The sequence below is a fragment of the Danio rerio genome, chromosome 22, assembly GCF_049306965.1.
Source record: "Danio rerio strain Tuebingen ecotype United States chromosome 22, GRCz12tu, whole genome shotgun sequence".
NCBI lineage: Eukaryota > Metazoa > Chordata > Actinopteri > Cypriniformes > Danionidae > Danio > Danio rerio.
Genome location: NC_133197.1, coordinates 27,483,990 through 27,507,338, shown reverse-complemented (window position 1 = coordinate 27,507,338; position 23,349 = coordinate 27,483,990). Strand labels below are relative to the sequence as shown.

Genomic DNA, 23,349 nt, shown 5'->3' with positions numbered 1-23,349 from the left:
ATTAAATTACATACAATAATATAAAATATATTTTAGCCTATTATATATTTTATTATTTGTATTATACATTTGATTTATTATTTAATGTATAAATATATTGTTATTTCTCCGTAAATTAATTGTGTGAGTAAATATTTATTTTTTATGAAACCTAGCCTTTACTGGTACTGTAAATATTTGTATTTCTTATTTTATAATGAAAACTAAACAAATATCAATTGATATGACATTCTAATGAATGCATTCATTTTGGTAAAAATGTCTTTTATACTATATATATATATATATATATATATATATATATATATATATATATATATATATATACTAATTATGTATATAATTTGTATATGTATGCTTTATGAAATGGCTAAACTCTTGACGGAGAAAAGTTGAGTCCAGCTTTGTTATTTGTCTAATAAATAACAACAGGCTATATTTTTTATGATATATGATGTAATAATTTTCCATAATTCTTTATTCTTCAACATTTAGGAAATATATTCTTATATATTAAAAATAGTTTTGTTAACAATCCGACGAGCTAATCCAGCAAAAAATTGTGCTTAAAATGTCACTTATTAGAGTATTAAAACCTCATAATTAAATAGAAAACGAGGAGAATAACTGCAAAAATATGTTCAAGTATTGAGAATAAAGAAGCATCCTTTTTACCAGGCTGGCTAAGGGTCTCTACCAGATACGAGTAAATGTAGAAATTGATATGAAACGCTTTAATGACATGTTCATTGCTAGTTCATGTTAAATTTATTCATTTTCTTTTCAGCTTAGTCCCTTTATTAACCTGGGGTCATCACAGCGGGATAAACTGCCAACATATACGGCACAGGTTTCAAGCAGTTAATGCACTTTCAGCCAACCCATCACTGGGAATCATCCATACACATACACTATGGACAATTTAGCTTACCCAATTCACCTATACCACGTCTTTGGACTGTAGGGGAAACTAGAGCACCCGGAGGAAACCCATGCGAACACGGGGAGTACATGCAAACTCCACACAGAAATGCCAACCGACTCAGCTGAAAGTCGAACTAGTGACCTCCTTGCTGTGAGGCGATCATGCCACCCACTGCACCACCATGATGCCTGCATAATAACTTGATATGAATACAGTTCAACGAAAGCTTAATGCACATTATTGTCAGTTAAATAACCCCAACAAGAGTCTGATAAGAGAACTTCTTTAAAATAAAACAATTTAATAACACACAATAACATTAGACACATGTTTTTGATCTGTTCCACACAGTTTATTTAACAATATGGTATATAAGTAAGAAATAAGTTTTTTTAAACCAGTTTATACAGTGATTCCATTCTCTCTTCCTTATATTTATAGTACTTTACTTAATAACTTGCACGATTTACATTACAGGGGAAAGCTGAGCCCCTCTTCAAGTTAGTGTGAGAGGAATGAGGGTCAATAACAGAATCCATTCTGTATTCCAACAAGCAGTCAACCAGTGATCGCCCATTCCCTCCCGCTCAGCTTAGGGGCCCCGCTTTCTCCCACAGGCTCTCTCGCTCGCTCGCTCTAGCTCTCTTTATATTTATATATCTGTATGACAAAATTAGGACAAAAAAGCAACAATTTTCTACATCTGCAAGACAGAACCTCTGGATCCAGACCAGTGAGATGTTGTAAATGTGTACATATCCTCTTGGGGGTCGGTGTAGTACTGTCTGAGTGATGCATGTGTGTGTGTGTTTGCATACATGCGTATGCACAGTTCCTATCGATACAAACAAATAGTTCTCCTCATATGAACTTCACAATGAGGAAAGGAGATAACTCCAAATGCATGTATGAAAAAAAAAAACGAGTGCAACACTAGAATACAATCGCCAGGAAGGATGACAGACAGAGCAGAAAACCCTGGCTCAAACTCCCCGGCATGTTATTTTACAGTCTTCCAACACAAAATGCTGTAAAGTTAGATAAGGTATAAAACAAAAGTATGAATGATATAATGACGTTTCCATTTTCTTACAAAAAAAAGGCATGAAACCAGATCGCCGCTGCCATCCCCAAACAAAACAAACAACACATGAACCACACAAGGGTCCGAACTGAACAAAAAATATATTCTTTGTGATTTAGATTTCTTTTAAACAACAATTTTCCCTCTTTAAAGGAAGAAATCAGTCTCTTTTCATTTTTTTTTAGGAAACATCAACATTCCCTAACCTTGTCGACATAAATTTCTTTTTTTCATACATTTCTTCAAACTTTTTTACATGTCAGTACAAAAAAATTGAGAATTTAGAGAAAAAAACAAAACAACAGAGCCACAAAAAGAGGAAGGGGGAGACTGTGGTGGGTAGAGTCTCCCAGTAAACGCTACAATCCCTCCACAAATTTCTCTAGGGTGTCTCCTGTTGTGTCTCCCACCATGTTTAAGTCACTGGGCAGCCCTCCCCGATTGGGCGTATTGAGCTGCGGGAGCATGGCACTCTGCTCGGGCGTACCCAGATGTCCTTGATCCATGGAGCCAGGCATGGGTGTTGTCAGACCAGGGTGTGGTGACCCCGTATGGGATGGCACATGTTGGGGTGACGGCTGAGGCTGAACGTGTGGGGAAGGGCTGGAATGTGGAGGAGGCTGCTGTGACGGAGGTCTGGGTGATTGTACGGGGCCTGGCGAACACACCTGATTACTGAGTGCATTAGCCATGGGTTGGCCGGGTAGGTGTGCGCCCTGCGGCTGGCCCGAGAGAAGGTGAGTTTGTGGGCTCATGGGGCTCGGTTGTGCCTGTGAGCCCATGGGAGGCTTGAGGACAACCTGTTGTTGCGGAAGCTGCTGTTGCTGTAGTAGGAGATTGTTGCGCTGGTGCAAAAGGTTGGGTGTGCCATCCATAGCCATCTGGGCCATTGGGGGAAGCTGGCCCATGGGTCCACCTGTTCCCTGCATGGCCAACTGCTGCTGCTGCATCCGGAGTTGCGTGTAGTTGGTAGCAGTTCCTTGTGCCTGTGGGAACTGGCCATGAGCTTGAGGCATCCCTCCCTGCTGCTGTTGTTGCTGCTGCTGCTGCTGATGTCGCAGAAGCTGCCGTCGGTACATTTCCTGTAACTGAGGGTTGTTGGCGGGCGCAGGGTTCATGAGTTGACCCTGTGGACCAAGAGCTGCCATGCCTTGTGGTGTGGGCTGCTGTTGTTGCTGCTGAGGGGCCATGCCAGGTCGTGGCACAGCCTGCATAGCTGCCATGTTCTGCATGGCTGGCTGCGCTGCGTGTATGCCCTGCTGTGGCTGCTGCTGCTGGGGCTGGCTGGCGTGGTACTTTGCAGTTCTCTGTTTGATGAAGGCTGCCATGAGTTGCGGGTTCGATTTGAGGATGTTCAACACTTGCTGCTGTTGTTGGGGTGAGCTGGGTGACTTGAGGGTGCGTAGCAGATCCTGTAAGGCATTAGGAGCGATGCCTGCGGCTCTCTGGGGTGCTTGCGGTCGAGGGCCCTGCGTGGGCACCATCATGCGTGGCTGGGCAACTTGCTGGGGCATTGCGGGTCTCTGTATAGGCAAGGTCGACTGAGGGCCCTGTGGGGTCTGTTGAGCGACCTGCTGCTGAGCTGCTGGCATACTAGGCTGAGCGCCTCCAGGCCACTGTCCTTGCGGCATGGGCTGCATGACCTGCTGCCCGCGTGGCCCAACAAGCTGCATGGGTGGTTGCATTGCACCTGGCATGCGCGGCTGCTGGTGGTTCATGGGAAGGCCATTCATGGTCATGCGATAGTTCTGTTGAGCCTGCGCCACCATCTCTATGTGCCGTGCCATCTTGACTGCCATAGGTGGAGGCTGCTGCTGCTGCTGCGGAGGTTGTTGCGGCGGAGGCTGCTGCTGGGGTGGCTGTGGGAGTGGAGACTGCTGCTGATGTAGTGGGGACGCCTGTGGGCCGGGTTTGCCCTGTGAGGCTTGAGGAAGGGGTTGTCCATTGCGTGGGGTATTGGGATAGGTTGGTGACATTACGACAGCGTTTGGCGTAGTCGGCTGATTGGGCAGCGGTTGCGGCGTTTGAGGCGTGTTGGGTTGCTGATGCGAGGTGGGTGTGCTGGGGGCTGTGGATGCGGGTGGTGACGGTAGGCTTTGAGGCATGGCTCGACCCTGCATAGTGGCCATGCGTCTCCGCATCATCTGCGCCTGCTGCAGCCGGTGTTGTAGCTGCTGCTGCCGCAGTTTGTGCTTGATATTGAGGCAGAAGGGCACAGGACACTTGTTCTCCTGGCAGTGCTTGGCATGATAGCAGCAGAGAGCAATGAGCTGCTTGCACACCGGACAGCCACCGTTTGTCTTGCGCTTGCAGCCCTTGGTGTGCTGCACCACACGCTTCATCTTCTGGCAAGATGGCAAAGAGCAGTTGGCGTTGCGGCACTGGCAGGCATGCACCAGAGACTGGATGCAACGCTGGATGCTTAGACGCCGGCTCTCTTGAGGACTCTTGGAGGCCTCACCACTTTGGCTACTGCTGTCATCATCCAGACCCAGACCCCACTTAACCATCTGGTGCTCATGTCCCTTAGCGTTGTAGCAATTAATACACAGGTCAAAGTCCTGAGGAAAGATAAAAAAAACCATGGTCAAGGGAGGCATGACAGACATATGAAATGTATAATTAGATAGTTATGTTTTAAAGGCAATCAATGAAATTAACAAAATCATGTTAACACTAGTACTAGCAATAAAAGGATTTCCCAAATACTCCCTAAAGCAATCGTCTCAAACTCAATTCATGGAGGTAAACAGCTCTGCAGGTTTTAGCTCCAACCACCTACAACTCACACCTGCTTAAAAGTCTCAAGTAGTCTTGAACACCTTGATTAGTTGGATCAGCTGTCTTTGATTAGGGTTGGAGCAAAACTGTGCAGAGTTTCCCTCCAGAAATCCAGTTTGAGACCTATGATCTAAAGGGGTCACCAAACTTGTTCCGGGAGGGCCGGTGTCCTGCAGATTTTAGCTCCAACCCTAATCAAACACACCTAAACAAGCTAATCAAGGTCTTACTAGATATACTTGAAACACCCAGGCAAGTGTGTTGAGGCAAGTTGGAGCTAAACCCTGCAGGGACACCGGCCCTCCAGGACCGAGATTGGTAACCCCTGCCCTAAAGCATGTAGTTTTCGTGCAAAACGGAACAGCACACTTATCCACTATCATCAAGGACAGCTGTAGCATGTTACAGGAGCTTCTGGATCTTACCTCGCAGACCGTACAGTGCCAGCGTGTCTCGACATGGTGTTTACATTCGTTGCAGGTGTAGACAAAGCGGTCCTGGCCCTGGTTGTGCAATTCCACCAGCATGCACATGGTGCTCCACTTGCAGCGCCGCAAAGAGCTGAACTCCCAGTGCTTATCCCGTGCTAATGTCAAAAAGGCGTCTCTTCCGTCCATCAAGTCACAGTTCAGCAGGGGATCAGAGTCAAGGATGGGTAATAAGGAGTTGACTATGGGCCCAGAATGCAGATGAATTACAAAAAACACCTGAGAGAACAGGTAAAAGAAAGTCATAATATAATTAGATAACATGCTCACATAGAAAGCAATGAAGAACTAAAAATTAAACCATGCATGTGACTCATGCAATGCCTCAAAGCAGGTTAAGGGACTGATGAAGATATAGCAGACCTCTTTGTGTTTCTCCATGGTGGCGTAGAGCTTCTGAGAAAGGTCATTGGCTACATTCGGCATCCCAGGTTTCTTTTTATTAGCTCGGCTCAAGCTGCTTTTATTCTTATTCGTTTTCTTGTTGTTCTTCTTCTTTGCATTTTTACTGTCTCCTGGTGTGCCCTGTTAGAAAGGATGAAAGGGGTCTATAAAGGACGTTTGGAGTTTATGAAAGAGATGTAAATACATTTTGAGGTTATCAAAATCAAGTATCCGAAAATGTCAAAAAGGCCTCTCTCATTCACCTCCGGAGTTTCACAAGCTGCCGTGTTTTCTTCTTTTTTCCTTTCTTCTTCCTCTTGCTCTAACTCCTTGATGCTCTCTTCCAATACATTGGGCCAAAAATCCCCCTCAAAATATGGAAGCTCGTTTGCACTCGTCAAACGGTCCTCTGTGGCTTGTTTGAAAATGTCCTATCAAACACAAAAGCATTGCATTAATGAATCATTTAATGCATTCATTCCATTTCTTACGGCTTAGTCTTTTTATTCATCAAGGGTCAGCAGCGGAATGAACCACCAACTTATCCAGCATATGTTTTAAGCGTTGAATGCCCTTCCAGCTGTAACCCAGTACTAGGAAACCTGTCTTTGGACAGTGGGGGAAACCGGAGCAACCGGAAGAAACCCACGCGAAGGCAACAGTGCTAACCACTGAGGCACCGTGTTGCCCAAATCATTTAATTCCCAAATCATTTAATGTTTCATTTCTTTAAAGATCATAAGGAATACCTTGTAGTCATGCAGAATCCGCTCAGCAAAGGCTTTGTCCAACATTTTGCGGTACCACTCCTGCAGGCGCTTAGGTTTTGGGATTTTCTGGTCGGCAGGGTGACAATGGAAGATATAGTCATCACCCTCACTAGGCGGACATGCCCAGATGTGTGCCGTAACATATCTATGATGGAAATGGTTCAAAGATAAGGACAAGAATGGCAACTGCATTTGTCAGATTCAAGAAAGAAGTATATCATGTAATGTAACGTACCCAAGCTTCTTGACGTATTCTAAATAGCCAATGAGGATTTCGTGATAGACAGCTGTTCTCAGCATGCGAGGTTTGAAGAAGTGAATACTATCGAGGTATGATATGTATACCCGTCTAGATAGGACAGAAAACAAAGTGATTTACCTTCATCGTTGCCTAAAAGTCAGGTTTATCTTCTGTCAACACAAGTAAAAGTTTACCTGGTGTTAGGGAAAGGGCAATCAGAGCCGTATTCTTGCACGTGCATGCCAAAAAAACACACATCCACTCCATCAATTTCCTCAAAGGCGAAAAGTGCTTTGGTTCTGTAGGGGAAGGCCTCCATCATCTCTCCTGTGTCCACAAACCTGAAACAAATCAGGGGATTAAGCCATCTTTACCTTTTGAAAGCACAAACATTGGCACACCACTACAGAATCAAGATTTTGTTTGATGAACAATACTGGTAAACTCTGACCAGGCAAACAAATCTATGGTAATACTTTCCTTTACACATACACACAAAGCAATCATTCCAACTCATTTATTGATTCTTCATCCAAACTTGCGTCCTCTGCAGATTAAGAGGTAAGCATGAATGCAAACTCACTTGGCCTTCATGCCAGGTTTGACCTCCACCGTTTTGTCTGAACTGGCTACTACTCGTACAAACACCTCTCCAGCTTCCGGATGGTTCTGCCTCTTCAAGTACTTGTTCACTCGATCCTCTATGTAAGTGCCTAACCTCGTTGACTGCAACCCTGGATCCGAGATGACAATATTTAGCTCAAAAGAGTTACAAAGTGACAGTTTTAATGAAACTTATAATGCTACTTTTGAAGGATTAGTTCACACAAATATAAAAATTCAGGTAATAACTCTCCCTTCAAGTTGTTCCAATTCACTAATTCTGCGTTCACACCAGATGCGGATGAAGCATCAAGCGCTGCCGATTTAATATGTTAATGCAAAAACACGAATAGACATCCACACAGACGTGTTTCACATGAATAAGATGGCACGAACGCTGCGATTCGCGCGAATGAAGCAGCAGAGTGAGTTGACTGTTTTGCTTGTTTGACGAAATCTGAACTTCTGCAGACATTCACGCTGCGTTAACTGATCAGAAGCTTTCTCTTGTAGGGACGCGATTATGATGTAGCGCCTGTTGTTGGTGTGCCCAGTGAAAATCCTCTTGCTGACACTGGACAACAGTTCTTAAAACTGGGCTCAGCTCAGTCTGAAGCACTGCTGAAAGCCTCCATCATCCAGGTATAATTTGTGGAGGAGTTGATGAACTCACAGAGCTGGGTGCACCTCTGAATGGATTTAGTGCACACAGACATGGCGCGGTCTTAAAGCTCATAAACCACAGCTACTATCTTAATGAAATCCATGCTAGCCATTTAGCAACGAAGCTAGAGTCACCAGGCAGACAGAAGCCCTGTCCATGATGCGAATCCGCATCTATTGGGAAGTGAATTTGAAGCAAGAATGAAGCAAATTAGACACACAAATGAAGCGAATATACTTAAAATGTTTACGCGTCTATCTAACCCAGTTTATTTGCTCGTTCCGTGTCTGGTGTGAACACCGCATAAGACCTTTATATTCAGAACACAAATCAAGATACTTTCAATAAAAAACTGAGAGCTCTCTTATCCTCCACAGACAACAGGAGCAATTCCATGTATGTAACCATACGTTGTAATGGCACTCGTGGTCTAATGGTTAGAGAGTTAGATTCACAATCCAAATGTTGCAGGTTCAAGTCCAGGTACCAGCAGGGATTACCACAGCTGAGGTGATTCCTCTAAGCAAGGCAGTGAACCGGCAGTGAACTGCCAACTGCTCCTCAGATGTGTGTTTAGGGGTGGGTGTAAGTTGCTTTAGATGAAAGGATCTGCTAAATGCATACATGTAATGTACATGTAAATACAAAGCACCAAAAACACTTTTGAGTGACCAAAAAAAAAAATAATAATAATTCTTGATTATTATATTTTGCCTATATCTAGGGCAGTATGGTCTTGGAGCACTGTGTGATAACAGTTCAACTACTGAAGTCACAAGAAATGTTTTGACAATATTTTTGGTTTCTTTTCTGAACTCTAAACATCTCAGGATCGTTGCCGTCTATGAAGGATAAGAGAACTGTCAGATTTCATCTAAATATCTTGATTTGTGTTCAGGGGCTGGTTGCACCAGCAGTGCGCAAGTTAAAACATAGCCTAGTTGTAACTTAAAGGGACACTACGTTACAACTAACACATTACTAAATATTTTTTGTATGTCACACCACTGAATTTAGTTTAAACGTAACGCTGCGTTTCAACTAAATATTTACTGCAGCCTTCCCAATGTGTAATGAAATGAAATGACAGAAAAGAAATGACAGCGAGATTAGTTTACATTAAGAAGTTTGTGATGATAATGAAGAATGATCTCCCTTTACTCTTAGTCTTATTTTCCTCTAAAATCTTGCATTTGTTACAGTTTGTGAAAGAAGAGTTTAGTTTTATTTCAAGGAGTGTTTTGTGTTAATTGTGTCCACCAATTTAAATGAGTTTTCACACTGCACTTTTCTCAAAAATGTAAAGTAATGATTTGATAACTTAGTGTATTTCACATGCATTCACATGCTCGCAATGCAGATGTGCGCGTCATCTGTTTTTAGTGACTGACTGTAATTTAATGTGCTATAAAAGATTTATCATTTCATTTTCATAGGACAGTTATATATAGATGCATTAGTTACATATTTTTAAAGTAGTTTAACCATTTAAACGCTTTTTTTTTTGATATTACGTCATTCAGTTCGAATACGAATGACTTTACAGAGAGCTTACGACCTACTAACTATGGTCTGCCTTAAGAACATGAGGTGCCACCGAAGAAAGAACAAATTTAGTTACAAACTAGGCTAGTAGTTACTAAGCCCCTAGTTTCAACTTTATGTTAAAGTTTAAATAAGAACTTACGATCAGCTGGTGCAACCTTACCCAGAAGATGAACAGAGGTCTCAAGGGAATAAAAGGACATGAGAGTGAGAAAGTAATGACAAAATGTTTATTTTTGGGTGAACTAACACTTAGTTAGAAACCTGACTAATTGTACCATCAAACATGATAAAACAAAAGCACAGATGTGTTTGCTTAAATATGGCATAAACACAAAATATGTAGGAATTACTTTTATGATTTATCATAAAGGATTCATTTTGGTTTTGTGGATTTTTAATCTCTCAAGTTTAGATGATAAATAAAACTTTAACTGCACGAGGATGAGTCAACAATCAAATTTTCTGTATCTGTCAAAAATGAATGCATAACAAGAACAAACCTATTACTTACTCTTTGCCGTAAACTTGTTTTCCTTTCTTGACTTTGCACTCTTTTTCAAACAGTTATCGCAGATGAAACTGCAGAGGGAGAGAGAGAGAGAGAGAGAGAGATGCTCATTAGTCCTGGCTTCCTGCATGGCATTAGAATCGATATCAAAGCAACACGGTTTGCTCTGAGGTGTTTTCAAACTCACCCTGAAGGCCAAATGACTTCATAATGCAGGACACAAATCTGATGCATCTTCCGCCCGCAATCTTTACATTCAACAAACCTAAGGGGTAGAAAAGCGGCTTAATTGGGCATATGAAAAATTCAAAAGCTCGGTCTCCTGCCAGCTTGTGCGTCACCAAATGTCTGATTGTGTAGTTGCTAACTGCAAAGCGCAGGTAGTTCAGATGAAACACACCATTCATTTTCTATTCCTCCAGTTCTTACGCATTCGCAAGCGGGCCAATGCAACTGCGCCTTTGTAGGAGGTGTGGACTTGGACAACTTCAGGATAACAGGGATACTTGCAGACTGTACAGTTATGTTTGTGTGGTGGGTGTTTCTCCATTCTCTTATTTTGTTCACGCCAGGAGGCGCCACTAAGCAGAAGTTATTATGAAATATAACTAGTCCAGAGTGAGGCAATAGTGACCAATAGTGGCTCTACTATTAAAGCATGTGCTGCATGATGGAGTCTCGATAGTGGAAACAGTTACTTACGGCTCAGGATCTAATGTGTCGTTCTTCTTTCTTTCAAACTGGTCTTTAGAGATCATGCTAAGAAAACAGAGATCCAACATTAATTATCAGATATTCTGAACATTTAAATTACATAATAATAATATACTAATATCACTATCCATCAAGACCATCAAAAGAGAAAGAAAACAGTGACTTACGTCTGAGGCTGAGCAGGATCATCTCCTAGCGTCACGCTGTCTCCCTGGATCTCATTGAAGCATTTCTCACAGAAATGATATCTAATAAAGTTACAACACAGATGATTCATAAATATCTAAATTAAAAATACAGACACACATGCAACAAAATTGTGATTATATATACTTGCAGGCAAAATTATTAAAACTCTTTCAAATTTTCTCTTTTTTTTCCAACAAATTTCTTAATATAAAAGTTTTAACAACTAATTTCTAAAAACATTTTTTTTTTGTCTTTGTCTAAAGTATTTTGCAAGATACCAGTAATAATTAGGGTAACTAGGCAAGTTAGGGTAATAGGCAAGTCTTTGGACAACAGTGGTTTCTTCTGTAATCAATGGGAAAAAACACGTATGGCGGCTAATATTATTGACCTTAAATAATAATAATAATATTAATTATTTTTATTATTATTATTTATTTTTGTTTACAAAATTTATACTTTTAATTCCCATCAACTTTAACAAAATCCAAATTTATCCAGAAGAAATATATAATAGCAAATACTGTGGAAAAATTGCTGTTAAACTTCACATCATGGCTAATAATTTTGCCTTAAGTCATCATTTACTTGTTTTAAACAACTTTGCTGATCCGTGGAGCAAAAATTAATATATTTTAGTTTAATCTGAAATATATATTTTCCTTAATTTCAATGCTCAAATCTGTCCCACTATCAAAAAATTATGAGGCAGTATTAAACTGAAATGAAAGAAACTGTTTAATACAAATCTTTCAAAGACACACATTCAATTTATGGTGAACAGATTTAGGCTAGAGATTCATTGACAAATAATCATCATAAATGACTAGCAATAACCCTAGATGCTATAAGTTGACAAGTGCACGTGTAAAGGTAATAATGGACATCAGCTAATGGGACACATAAGGTCATATTTCTGCAAAAGCTGGTTTATATCAGATCAAGAACACGTACTGCTTCACTAGTTCTGTAAGCATTAAATTGTTGTAGTAAGTCAAGGAGGATTAGGTTCATTTGACATTTTAATGTTTTATTTACTTCTTGTTGTTTTTTATTTCTTGAACTTTTTATATTTATGTATACTTTAAATGATTATTATATTTATTGTAAAAATGCAGGCTTTCATTGTGTTTCAACACAAATCGATTAATTATTCAACTTAAAATTGCGTGGATTGAACATAAAACAATTTTTTTTTTAAATCAACAAGAATTGTGTTTCAGCTCATTTGAAATAAATATTTTAAACAGTATTGTTCAATTTAAATATTTATTTCAATAAAATACCATTGCATAATGGTAGCACCAACACCGTTTTGAGGCTCTATTTTTTAAGTATCGGCCCAGGCATCAATTTGACAACAGTATCACAGAAGACCCAAATCACACCAAACCCTATGTGAGATTAAACCTCATTGGTTCTTAAATGTCAATCACACATGATTTAAATGCAATTAACTTTGCTGATCAATGTTAATATATGAAAAAGGAAGTCCAAATTAAATCAAATTAAACAACCATGCATATTTGATATGCTGTTTTTTAATCTCTTTTTGATGCATTGCCTTTAAATAGAGGGACAGATGTCTTTTAGTTTTTATTAAGAAAAATCTTAATTTGAAAATGAATCATTTCATAAGGATTTAAAATGTCAGGAAGATGAATAAATGTTTAAAATGTCAGAGTTTAGATGAAAAATGCTCTTAATGCCATTTGATATTTTCTTTTATCAAATGAGCATTTTTCTCTGAATCTTGTGGGTAGGCTCAGTAATTTGGCTGTTATACTGATGAATAAGTTCTTTTCATTGCCTTTAAAGTTAAATAACTGGACATAAACGTAGCAGGTTGAGAAAAATGCTCATTTTAGGAGAATATTTCAGACTGCATTTAGAAGTTTTTGCATCTTAACTATTCATATGAAAATTTCCTAAATGTCATGCTATTTGACCATTGTCATTATACATACATTCTTATGAATATAAACTAAGCAGAAAATAATTTTAATATGCATATAACATAAAAGTCGACTAAACTCATAAATTGGGCAGTGGATGTGAGCATTTGAGTGTGTATATGTGCCAATCAGCTTATTTTTAAATCTTGTAATGACCCAGTGTGTACTGCAGGGGCCGCAAGGGAGCCTGTCATGAGTAATCAGCCAATTCACAGTGTTAAAAAAAAAAAAAAAAAAACTAATAATTGTGCCAGTGCAAATATCACAACTGCCAATAAATGAGGACTGGCTGGAGACTTCAAGCAGGGTAACCATAAAGAAAGAGAAAAAGCAGGGAAGAAGGGGCTGTGAAGGAGCGAACAGGCTTAGCAAACACGTATGAACAGGCTGAGAGTCAACTGTGCTAGCATGTTAATGCCAATGTTTGATCTGGCCAATCTCAGATACAGTGATCGCTTTGTGCCAAACCACACGTCTTCCTAAGGCTGTGACTGACAGCATGACTGACAGTTTGAGCATCTCACCTGTTCTGATAACTGTAGTAAGTGCCGTCTCGGGGTATTGTGCAGAGCTGCTTGCCGTAACAGCACAGCGTCTGAGGAGAAAACTCGTACTGTGGGAGAGAAAGACAGGAGAGGTCAGTGGTGTATGAAATATGACTAGGAAATACATTATGGCTAGTTTGTGTACAGAAGTACAAAAGTTTGCCAACAAATGAAGGTTCTTTAATAGTAGCACTGAAAACATGAGGCTGCTGAAAGTATCTTTTTCCATCCTCAACATTATTATTATTAATATTCTTCTTATTATTACTATAAATCTTTGTGGACAGATATTGTTAGGATTTGTATTTAATTTACATGCATTTAACTGCACTTTTAATACATTATATTATAAAAAATTCGAATTAATCTTTAGGGACAGACATTTTTAATATTTAACATTTTACATTATTTTTCATACATTTATTTGTAAAAATTTTTATAATAATAATAATATTATTATTATTATGGAGTGATGTTATATAACCACTTAGAATATAATAATATATTTATTTGCACATTATTACGACAACAATTTATTATTATTATTTATTAAAGGAAATATATTTATATTAACTATAAATAAATATATATATATATATATATATATATATATATATATATATATATATATATAAACTTGCACATTATCATGATGCTGACGGTTATTAATATTTTAGAACTATATTTACACCATCATGTGAACACTACATGAAAAACACATTATTATAATTGCTTTGTAATGACAATATTATTCAATGTCTGAGAATGGACTTACACTTCATTATCATTATTACTTGTGTGTAAATACTGCAGTAAAACCATTTGTCATTCAGGAACATTTAAAATATACATTCATTTGTTCATTAGTATTTTTTATTAGAAGTAGTACTTTGTGGCGCAAAATTATTTAACCAGATAGTATACAATAATATTTATATTATAATAGTATAAATTATTATTATATTATAGTTATTGTAATTATTTTGTTATTATTATAACTATTATTATATCATAATTTATCATAACTAGTAAAACTATGTTTTATTATAATAACTTTTATTATTATATTTAATTGTTATTATTGTATCATTGCAACTATTTATTACACAATAACAATTTTAAAATCCATCTTTTTGAACATTATAATTATTATAAATATTATTATTATTATCATCATCATCATCATCAAGATTATCATGATTACGATTTTTACATTTCAAACATACATTATCAAGTTATAAAGTGAAATTTAATAACTTTTAAGACCATTTTTAAGACTCTTTCCATTTATTTTAAGACCTTATAACCACTTTATATTTCAACTGGAAACACTGGGGAGATTTTAACTTACAGTATGTATACTAAACATTAAAATGAGAAAATAATCCAAAACTAAAACATTATGCATATACTGTATATACGTCTATTAAATCTAGCTAATTCAGCAGTTTGGCACCTATAGAACTGCAGAAATAATGGTGTTGACTCTATTACTGCAGTAAACAAAGCAGCATGATGTCAAATCTAGGAGAATTTTATTGATTTCATAAACCACACAGCATCCTGATGTTCGCAGATTTAATTCAGGCTAACTTCTTTAGCATACAGCCACACATTGCATAATCCAAAATTCCATAATATGCAATACCTTGCAAAACAGCATTTAAAACTTTTCAATACTTTTTAAGAGCCCGCGGACACCCTGATTATACATTAGCTAGGTGAACTTAATTTGCCAGCATATCATGTGAATATAAATGTTGATCTGACCTTCCGCCCGCAGCAGTACCCGAGTCCCTGCATGACGGGGTCAATCTCCTGTTCAAACACCTCCGCCAATTTGGAGCAGTACTTGTAGACGCGTGACGTCTTCCTGTTGTATAGCCAGGCGTTGTTGAACATCAGCCACACATCATCCACGTACTGCCAGGGCTCCTGGTACTGACCCGTGTCCAGCTTACGCTTGATAGTGGACAGGTCTATGGGGTTCTTCACGATATCAAAATAATCCTAAAGAATTGAAAATAAAATCACCTTTAGAGTACAGTCAAACGTACAAGCATTTACACTTGGGCATATAGGCTGTTTACACTGTAAATTTTCAGATTTATTTTAAACACATTAGCTATGTTTCCATGCAACCATTTTTATACAAACTATGGAATATTGCATTAATAAATGCTTAATAGAAATGTAAAAAAAAAAAAAAAAAAAAAAAAAACATTCATAGGATAACAGCATAGGAAAAACACTTCAACCAATACAAAAAATGCACAAACTATGATGGAAACATGTACTGAATTAATTCCAGTATGTGCATCAAAAAAGTCTGGTTTTGCTTTAACAGATCATGTGTCAACAAATAGGTGCGATGGGATGATATTAATGCATGAATCAATTTGCAAACCATCTTGAATGTAATTTTGGTCAGTGTAAAATCTCAAAGTAATCTCAAATAATGTCAAAGTAGGTCAGTATTACTACCTCCCGGAACTCCCAGCGTTTCATCTTTATCTTCTGAGGCGCAAGTCATATATTACAGAAGAAAAAAGGTCCACAGTGGCGTCTACTACTGCAGCAAATTCCTATTTTGACGAATTTACTCTCTTTGGATGTACTAATTGGATGGAAATAGTGCTTTACATAGCTATTGTGTTAACTGTATGATGTAAATACTCTGCATGTCATCAGATTGTTTAATATGACTTTCGTTACCAATTTCGCAGACAGCATGGGTGTATTCCATGAAATAAAAATGTTTTGCACTGGTAAACTGTAAACAAAGCTCTGTTTATGTACTATTTTCTCAATTTGTCACTCAGCACATCAACATAAAAAAAATATCTGACAATCCATATCGACTGCTTATAAATTAAAGGTCGCGTGAAGTGCTTTGAAATGTGTATTTTTATTCTATGTTTGACAATCTCAACATGATGAGGGTACGACAAATTGAAAGTAACTCCTCTTAAAAAAAAAAAACAGCCAATAGGCGATCTGCCAGAGAGAGAGGTTGAGCTCAAGTGCATCAAATATGAAGTGTCTTGAAAGGGGCGATGCATGTCAGACACTAGAGGGCACTTGACTGGTCAAGATTTGATGAGACACTGAATTATGAGGTGATGTGAATAAAACCGTTGAGTCATTTGGTGACAAACTACAAGCTTTACACGCTCATGTCATTTTCATATCTTAACGCAAATTTTGTCTGTTTTGGTGCGCATTAGCTTATAGATATCCTAAAATTTTAAAAATACTGATACTAACATCTTACACAATGTTTTTAATTTTATGGGATCTTTAAGTGTGGGCTTTGTGTTCCTTCATGACTTGTGTCATTTGCTTGGTTTCATCACTTCAAATTTTTGTTCTTTTGTTTTGATTCATAACAGCCAATCAGAGCGCCCTCTTTCATCATTTCTCCATGCTGAATTGAGCGAACTCCTGCTGACATGAGCCCAACGATAGGTGAATTGAAGAACACACTAAACAATCTAGCCTGACAGATGCTCACTGACAGCCAGAAGTTGCCCAAATGAGGTGTATGAAAGACTCACAGGGATGCCTAGAAGTATGGGGTCCACAGGCTGCCGGAAAGGCAGAGACTCTGGATCCTGCCTGTACAGAGACTCCAAGGTGGGCATCAAAGCCTGTCGCAACTCTTCTGGCTTAAAGACTAAGGAAAACATAATAGGTGATTATTAAAAGATATGAAGAAAATCCAGATTATGAGAACAGAGAATTGAAGAGCACATATGTAGAAAACAAACAGCAATATGAGCTCCTACTTTTCCTGCGAGACTGTGACGGTGAAGAGGACGCTGTGCCGTTTGTCTTGCTTTCATCCTCCTCTTTGGTCTCCGTCTTTAAGTCAGTCTTCTTGTCCTCTGTCTCCATTGGCTCCTGCTTGGCCTCCGAGCCCTCCTGCTCCTCCTTTTTGACTAGCAGTGAGCCTGTGTCTTCCTCTGTCTGACAGTGCACAATACAATCATCAGATTCAATTGTATTTTTTCAATAGGAGGCAAAAGTGTATCCACTATTAATTCCCCCTCAAGTTTTTTTTTCAAATCTTTATGTTTGACTTTTCTATTAAACATGAAAGAAGATATTTTTAGAAATGTTGGAAACTGGTGGCCATTGGTATCAATAGTAGAATCAAAAAATACTACGAAAGTCAATGGCTACCAGGTTTCAACATTCTTCAAATATCATCTTTTGTTCAACAGAAGGATTCAACAAGTGGACGGAGAGTAAATGAGGATGTTTTTAAAGGCACCACTTATTTTTCAGCATTGTTACTCCTGTCTTCAGTGTCACAAAAACCCTCAGAAGTTATTCTAATGCTGATTTTGCGCTTGAGAAATATTTATTATTATGTGAATACTGAAAACATAAAAACGCACCTCCGTGCTGGGCTCTGTTTTGACGGCCATGTCGTAATCCTGCTCTTCTGTTTTAGTGTCATTGGGTGGTACGTCAGGCACAGCATGCTGGGAGTGCAGCTCAGTGCTGGCTGCTGACGCTGGCGTGGGTACACGGTTTTCACCAGTCTGAAAGAGACAGTATTAGATTTATTGTCTTTATTATGGTATTATTTCTGAATGATTACTGCCATTTTAGGCAGACGGCACCATTTTATTTAATTTTTACAGTGCAGCTTTGTTCCAAATTCTGAGGTCAAAGATGTGCTTCAAAAATTGTAATAAATAAATAAAGGCCAGCTCACTTTAAACATTAAGCCAAAAGAAGTCAGTTCAATGCTAGTAAGACCCCAGTGGTTGCCTTCTAGCCTGCAGAGCATGCTAAACTAGTTTAACTGAAACCAACTAATAAAATAGGATAAATCTGATTGGATGTTCAGATTAGCAAACTACTACACAAATACAAAAATGCAAGTGACAAAAGCAAGCAAATGCTCATTGAAACCTTTTACACTATTTTAATCAATGCATTCAGTCTGTTCATGCATATTTAAGCGGTCATGAACTGAAAAGTCTGAATTCCCTTAATCATTTAACATAGAAGACATTGTACTACAGAAACAAACACAAGTTAAATTTTAGAACTGAAAACTCTAATTTTTCTTAAAACAGCTTATATTAAAGCCAATTAGCAAAAACAACAAGTTTTAAAATAGGCCTCTATTACATCACAGTGTTTCTACATCCCGCCTCCCCATTTGGAATGGCTGCTTCTATTTTTGCCTGGTTTCCTGCACTATTTAATATTGCACACTTAATATAGGACATAATCACTACACATTTCCATATGTAAATGTACATATCCAGTACACATACACAGTGTTCAGCATAATTGAGTACACCCCATTTTGAAAATGAATATTTTTATCCATTCCTTAGTCAATATAGGCAATGTTTTTGCTGCATTTAAACAAAAGAGATTTTTTAAACAGATATATTTATTAAAATAATATTTTAGTCACCAAACATGTTTAGAAATGCAAAGATAATACAATTAAATTCAAGAAAAGTATTGCAAAATTAAATTACAACCTACAAAATTTCAACAAAATGTTTAATTTTTTTTGTTTCTCTTGATTTTTCCCTCTTTTTTAAAATTTGTAATTCATATTTTTCTACAACATATAAACTTGGGTGTATTACTTTTTGAACCATTATTGTAAGTTATTTAGTTAGATAAGCACTAGATTTGGCTTCAGTACTGGCTAATCTAATGTACATGTACAAATATAATATTGTATAGCTTCCTATTAAAAATATGAATTTAAAAGAGATATTTGTAAGGGGTGTACTCGTATATGCTGAGCACAGTCAATTTGTTAATGCATAATATACATATCTACGTATTAGGCATGGGACGAAAACCGGTTTCAAGGTTTACGGTGGTTTGAAAAACAAGGTTTTAAAACGCAAATTTTTTCTGGTATACCGTTCCTAAGGTATCTGTAAAGGTTTTTTTTAAATGTATTTTTATGTATTGTAAATAAATCTGTGTTTTTTAAGCTAATGAAGCTCACAAAAGTCAATGATTTATTTGAATTATTTAGCTTGTTTACTGTTCCAAAAAATTATAAATGTGAATTGTAAATTGAAAAATGTCAAATGAAATACTGTTTATTGTGTTCAATGGGGAATTTTTTTTTGTTTTTTTTTTACCAAGTAAATCAAAAGTAAAGCTGTAAATCAAAATAACTTGATACCGTAAAGACAGTGATATTTTTGTCTGTTTATTATACCGTCACAAACTAATACAGGCCCATGCCTACTAGGAAGCTTTTTGTTATTCCTGTTTATAGCAAATAACAGCCAACGTATTATGTTCGTATCTATTTGCATATACCCGATTATTAATAGCAACCTGTACAGTATGTTCATCTATTTGTAATTATCTCATTGTAGTATATAAGACTTGTATATTATGTTCATGGTACATCCATCTGTAAATACTACACATAGTTTTCAACAACTGCACGTATAATTTATACCTACATCCAGCACTTGCTGCTATTGCACACCTGGCTAGATCTAAACTGCATTTTGTTGCCTTGTAATTGTACGTGTGTAATGATAATAAAGTTGAATCTAATCTAATTCTGCAATGCAGCCCATTTAACTCCACTTGCCGAATCTTGCCTGCTAATTTCTTACCAATTTGAAACAAAAAGGTTGTCATTTAGAGCATTTTGTAAAGCTGCCACAATTTTATGTAGCTGTGTTTATATTACTGCTTACATAAAACAACACCTAGAATTATGAAATCAATATAAATAACTACAGTTTCAACCACAAAGAAATTATAATTTCCTGCAAAACAACTCACAAATTAAAAGTAATGTTAACAAATCTTTACAGAATACATGTTGATATTTTACTCAAACCCATATCTAATCAATACAGTATTTAGAGTATAACAATAATATATCCTGTATATGAGCCCTGGACATAAAACATGAATCTGAAGGCATGTTAACACCCGGTGAAACTCTCAAATTCACTTTATTTAGTAAATCTTGCTACAGGATGCTCACTATATCCTGTAACAGGCACTGGAGGACGGATCTCACCGGTGTTCCAGGGTGCTGCTGGCCAGGGATGGGCAGCTCAGCCTGGGTCTGCATGTGCGGCGGGGTGGCCTGGGCAGGGGCGGGGGTGGGTGTGGAGGGCTGCAGTGCTGCTGGCAGGTTAGTGGTGCTGGCGGCGGTGGCGTTGGGGGGCGGTGTGGCGCGCAGTGGAGCCTGAGGGGGCGTGGGGCAGCCTAGCGCAGGGCCCAAGGGGCCAAGTGCATTCAGGGGGAGGTTAGCGTTCGGCTGCTGCTGGGGAAGGGGGCACACAAGCAGGGACAAAACATGTTCAGAGGGGAAGCTATTGTGCCTAACGACGTCACTGGTGAATATGAGTGCAATGACGCACCTGCGAAACTGGTGTCTGCGAGTTGGGCTGGCCCATGTTGACGTTCATGGTGTTGGTGGTAGCAGGAAACGGTGGTTGAGTCATGAACTGCGTCTGGTTGGGCGTTTGCGTGACCATGTTCCCTCCGTGAGCTCCTAGCATCCCTTGCGTTGGAGCAATTCGTGTTGGAGACATGTTCATCTGTGAAAAAGTGACAGGCAAGGTAAAACGCTCATATGAGGAGATTGTTATGTTAATCTGGCCTACGACATTCCTATAAAAACTGATTAATTGACTCTTTATGGGCTTATTGTTTGTTAACACTTTACTTTGAGGCTTGCTAAAATAACAGGTAATTAAAGTAACCAGACAGTGAAACTTCGTTATAAAGTATTTATTAACTTTAGGTGATATAAACTTCATATTTAATGTTTAACAAAGCTTTAAGATCAACATTTGTGACTATTCTTAAATGGAACTTAAAATTGATGTCTCTTTTTTGAAACAAACATTAAATGTCACAAGTTCTGTAGGCAATAGATATTAGCAATAGTTTTGCTCCCTGTTGATGGTAATGCATTATAAAAACTTATTTAATTATAAAAGTTAACTTGTCTGAAAAATGTGTTTATTTTGAACATGTACATCTACCATGAAGGAATTTAGTCCCATCTACAAATACTTTAGTCCCATTTAGTACTGTTTAGTCAAGTAACATTTTTTACTAACTTAATATCTTATAATTATTGTAACAGGAAAATTTGACAATAACATGCTTAGCAAAGAATAAAATCAAAAAGAGCACAAGTAAAGACTGACTGTTGGGACTTGGTTCATGTTGATCTGTTGATGGTTGATCGGAGAGGCGGCACGTGTTCCCATGGGAGCCTGAGACATCGGCACATTGGACATTGCACTAAATGGATTCATCCCTGTTGGAAAAAAAACATCAAAAATAATAAATATAATGCAGATTTGTTTGTTTAGAGTAGAGAAATAACCTAGAAGCTGTGTGAACATTTCACTGACATTTGCAACTAAAAGAATCCAACGTACAAGCTAAATCAAGGAATGAATTTGTAACTTCTTTTCAGACCAAATTGTTTTTTAGGTGTTCAATACAACTCGCCACAGCAAACTAAAAAAGTTTGGAACATTTTTGAAATGCTGTTGGTCTGTGGTAATGATGTAATAAGTGGGTGTGGACATGAAACACTTTTTGGTTGATTTTCACTGTTCAGTCCATCGAAATGAGACATCCGTCATTAAAAACAACTACCGGGAAAGTCCATTACACAAGTACGTTTCCCTGCAGCCCGGAGACTTCCAAGTGTTGAAGGACTACACTGCAAATAGGCTGGATGACCAGGGTTTAAAATTGATATGGGTGTAGCAGTTGTTAATAAAACACAACAGGCTGGACTCTGTGTCCTGTAGAAGACATTATATAAATGAAAACTCAAAGTTTATACACTCCACTTGGAGCTCAAGTCCCACCACTTGAAGCTTGCTCTGATCTCTGTTTATAACCTTCAACAAGCACAAGATAAAATAAAGCTGCAAGACAATAGATAAGCTAAGTATCACCTTTTTTGCTTAAAATGAACATCATGATTTTCTGACCCATGTTTTTTTTTTTTTTTACATTTTTAAAAAGAACAGTAAGAGAAGGGTTAACAGCTGAGCGTTATTGAAAGTTTTCAGTTGTGCAACAATGCTTCGGTGGAGACACGCCCTAAATCTAATTTTAAGAATTGTGGGCAGCATTAGGACATTTGCTAGCAGTATATTATTGTAGCGGCATTTTGAACATCTTTTAAAATAACCAAATTAATAAAAAGTTTTCTATAAATATATCAGGGCCTTAATAAGCACATAAGCTGATTTTACATCCTAATGTGAAGCAAATATTTTCAAAGTTCACACAAAAAAGTAAAGAAAAACAGCCGACTGCGGTATTGGTAACCTAGCAACTAAGAGTAAACAAGGCAAGCATAATAGAGATTCAGTCACATGGGTGTAATGTTTATTAGGTCAGATTTTATTCTGCAAATGCATTTCCATCTTCCATTATTTGCATTAACCCTCAAGTCCAAAACCACCTCAAGAGAGTGGTTAAACATTTTTATTTAAAAAAATCTTTTTTTTTTTTTTTATTCTAAAAAAGTATGTACATGTGCACGTATTTATGTTTGCATTATATCATCTTTAAATCAAATGACTGCATATGCGATGCGTTTTTAACGTAGTGTCTATGAGTGGGACAGTAAATTTGATGTTGTTCTCTCTTCTGGCTGCCGTTATCAGTCTCACCCTATTTTTTTCCTTTTCTGAAAGACTTGGTCACAATTTTTTTGTTTTTCCTTTATTATTTTAGCAAATAGGATTATAGAAAATATACATGTTGTACTCTCCTATTGCTGTGCTCCAAGTTTACCCAACTATGATGACTTCTGCTGCTGAAAAACCTCAAACTGTGAAAATGGTCTATTGGAACTAGTAACATACCTTGAGACACCTGCATGCGATTCAGGATCTGATTTGGCACATTGGGCATAGGCACGGGTCCATCTGAAAAAG

General features: G+C 37.8%; 1 protein-coding gene across 3 annotated transcripts in view; it reads right to left on the bottom strand.

Moving 5' to 3' along the window:
• Positions 1-1,255: 1,255 nt before the first annotated feature.
• The window catches only part of crebbpa (CREB binding protein a), an 86,496-nt gene continuing 64,402 nt past the window's right edge, over positions 1,256-23,349 (bottom strand). The window contains exons 11-31 of one of the 3 annotated variants that reach the window (XM_005161769.6): positions 23,278-23,340; positions 21,589-21,701; positions 20,791-20,970; positions 20,445-20,693; positions 17,803-17,949; positions 17,188-17,368; positions 16,957-17,075; positions 15,170-15,409; positions 13,379-13,467; positions 10,878-10,958; positions 10,699-10,755; positions 10,184-10,261; positions 10,000-10,067; positions 7,257-7,407; positions 6,868-7,014; positions 6,668-6,781; positions 6,412-6,577; positions 5,926-6,093; positions 5,642-5,803; positions 5,216-5,497; positions 1,256-4,570 (exon numbers count right to left, since the gene is read on the bottom strand). In XM_005161769.6, the coding sequence (XP_005161826.1) occupies positions 2,369-4,570; positions 5,216-5,497; positions 5,642-5,803; positions 5,926-6,093; positions 6,412-6,577; positions 6,668-6,781; positions 6,868-7,014; positions 7,257-7,407; positions 10,000-10,067; positions 10,184-10,261; positions 10,699-10,755; positions 10,878-10,958; positions 13,379-13,467; positions 15,170-15,409; positions 16,957-17,075; positions 17,188-17,368; positions 17,803-17,949; positions 20,445-20,693; positions 20,791-20,970; positions 21,589-21,701; positions 23,278-23,340 (5,057 nt within the window). In that variant the 3' untranslated portion in view covers positions 1,256-2,368. The remainder of the gene's footprint in view (positions 4,571-5,215; positions 5,498-5,641; positions 5,804-5,925; positions 6,094-6,411; positions 6,578-6,667; positions 6,782-6,867; positions 7,015-7,256; positions 7,408-9,999; positions 10,068-10,183; positions 10,262-10,698; positions 10,756-10,877; positions 10,959-13,378; positions 13,468-15,169; positions 15,410-16,956; positions 17,076-17,187; positions 17,369-17,802; positions 17,950-20,444; positions 20,694-20,790; positions 20,971-21,588; positions 21,702-23,277; positions 23,341-23,349) is intronic. The other 2 variants (XM_005161770.6, XM_005161771.6) reach the window with 2 other exon arrangements.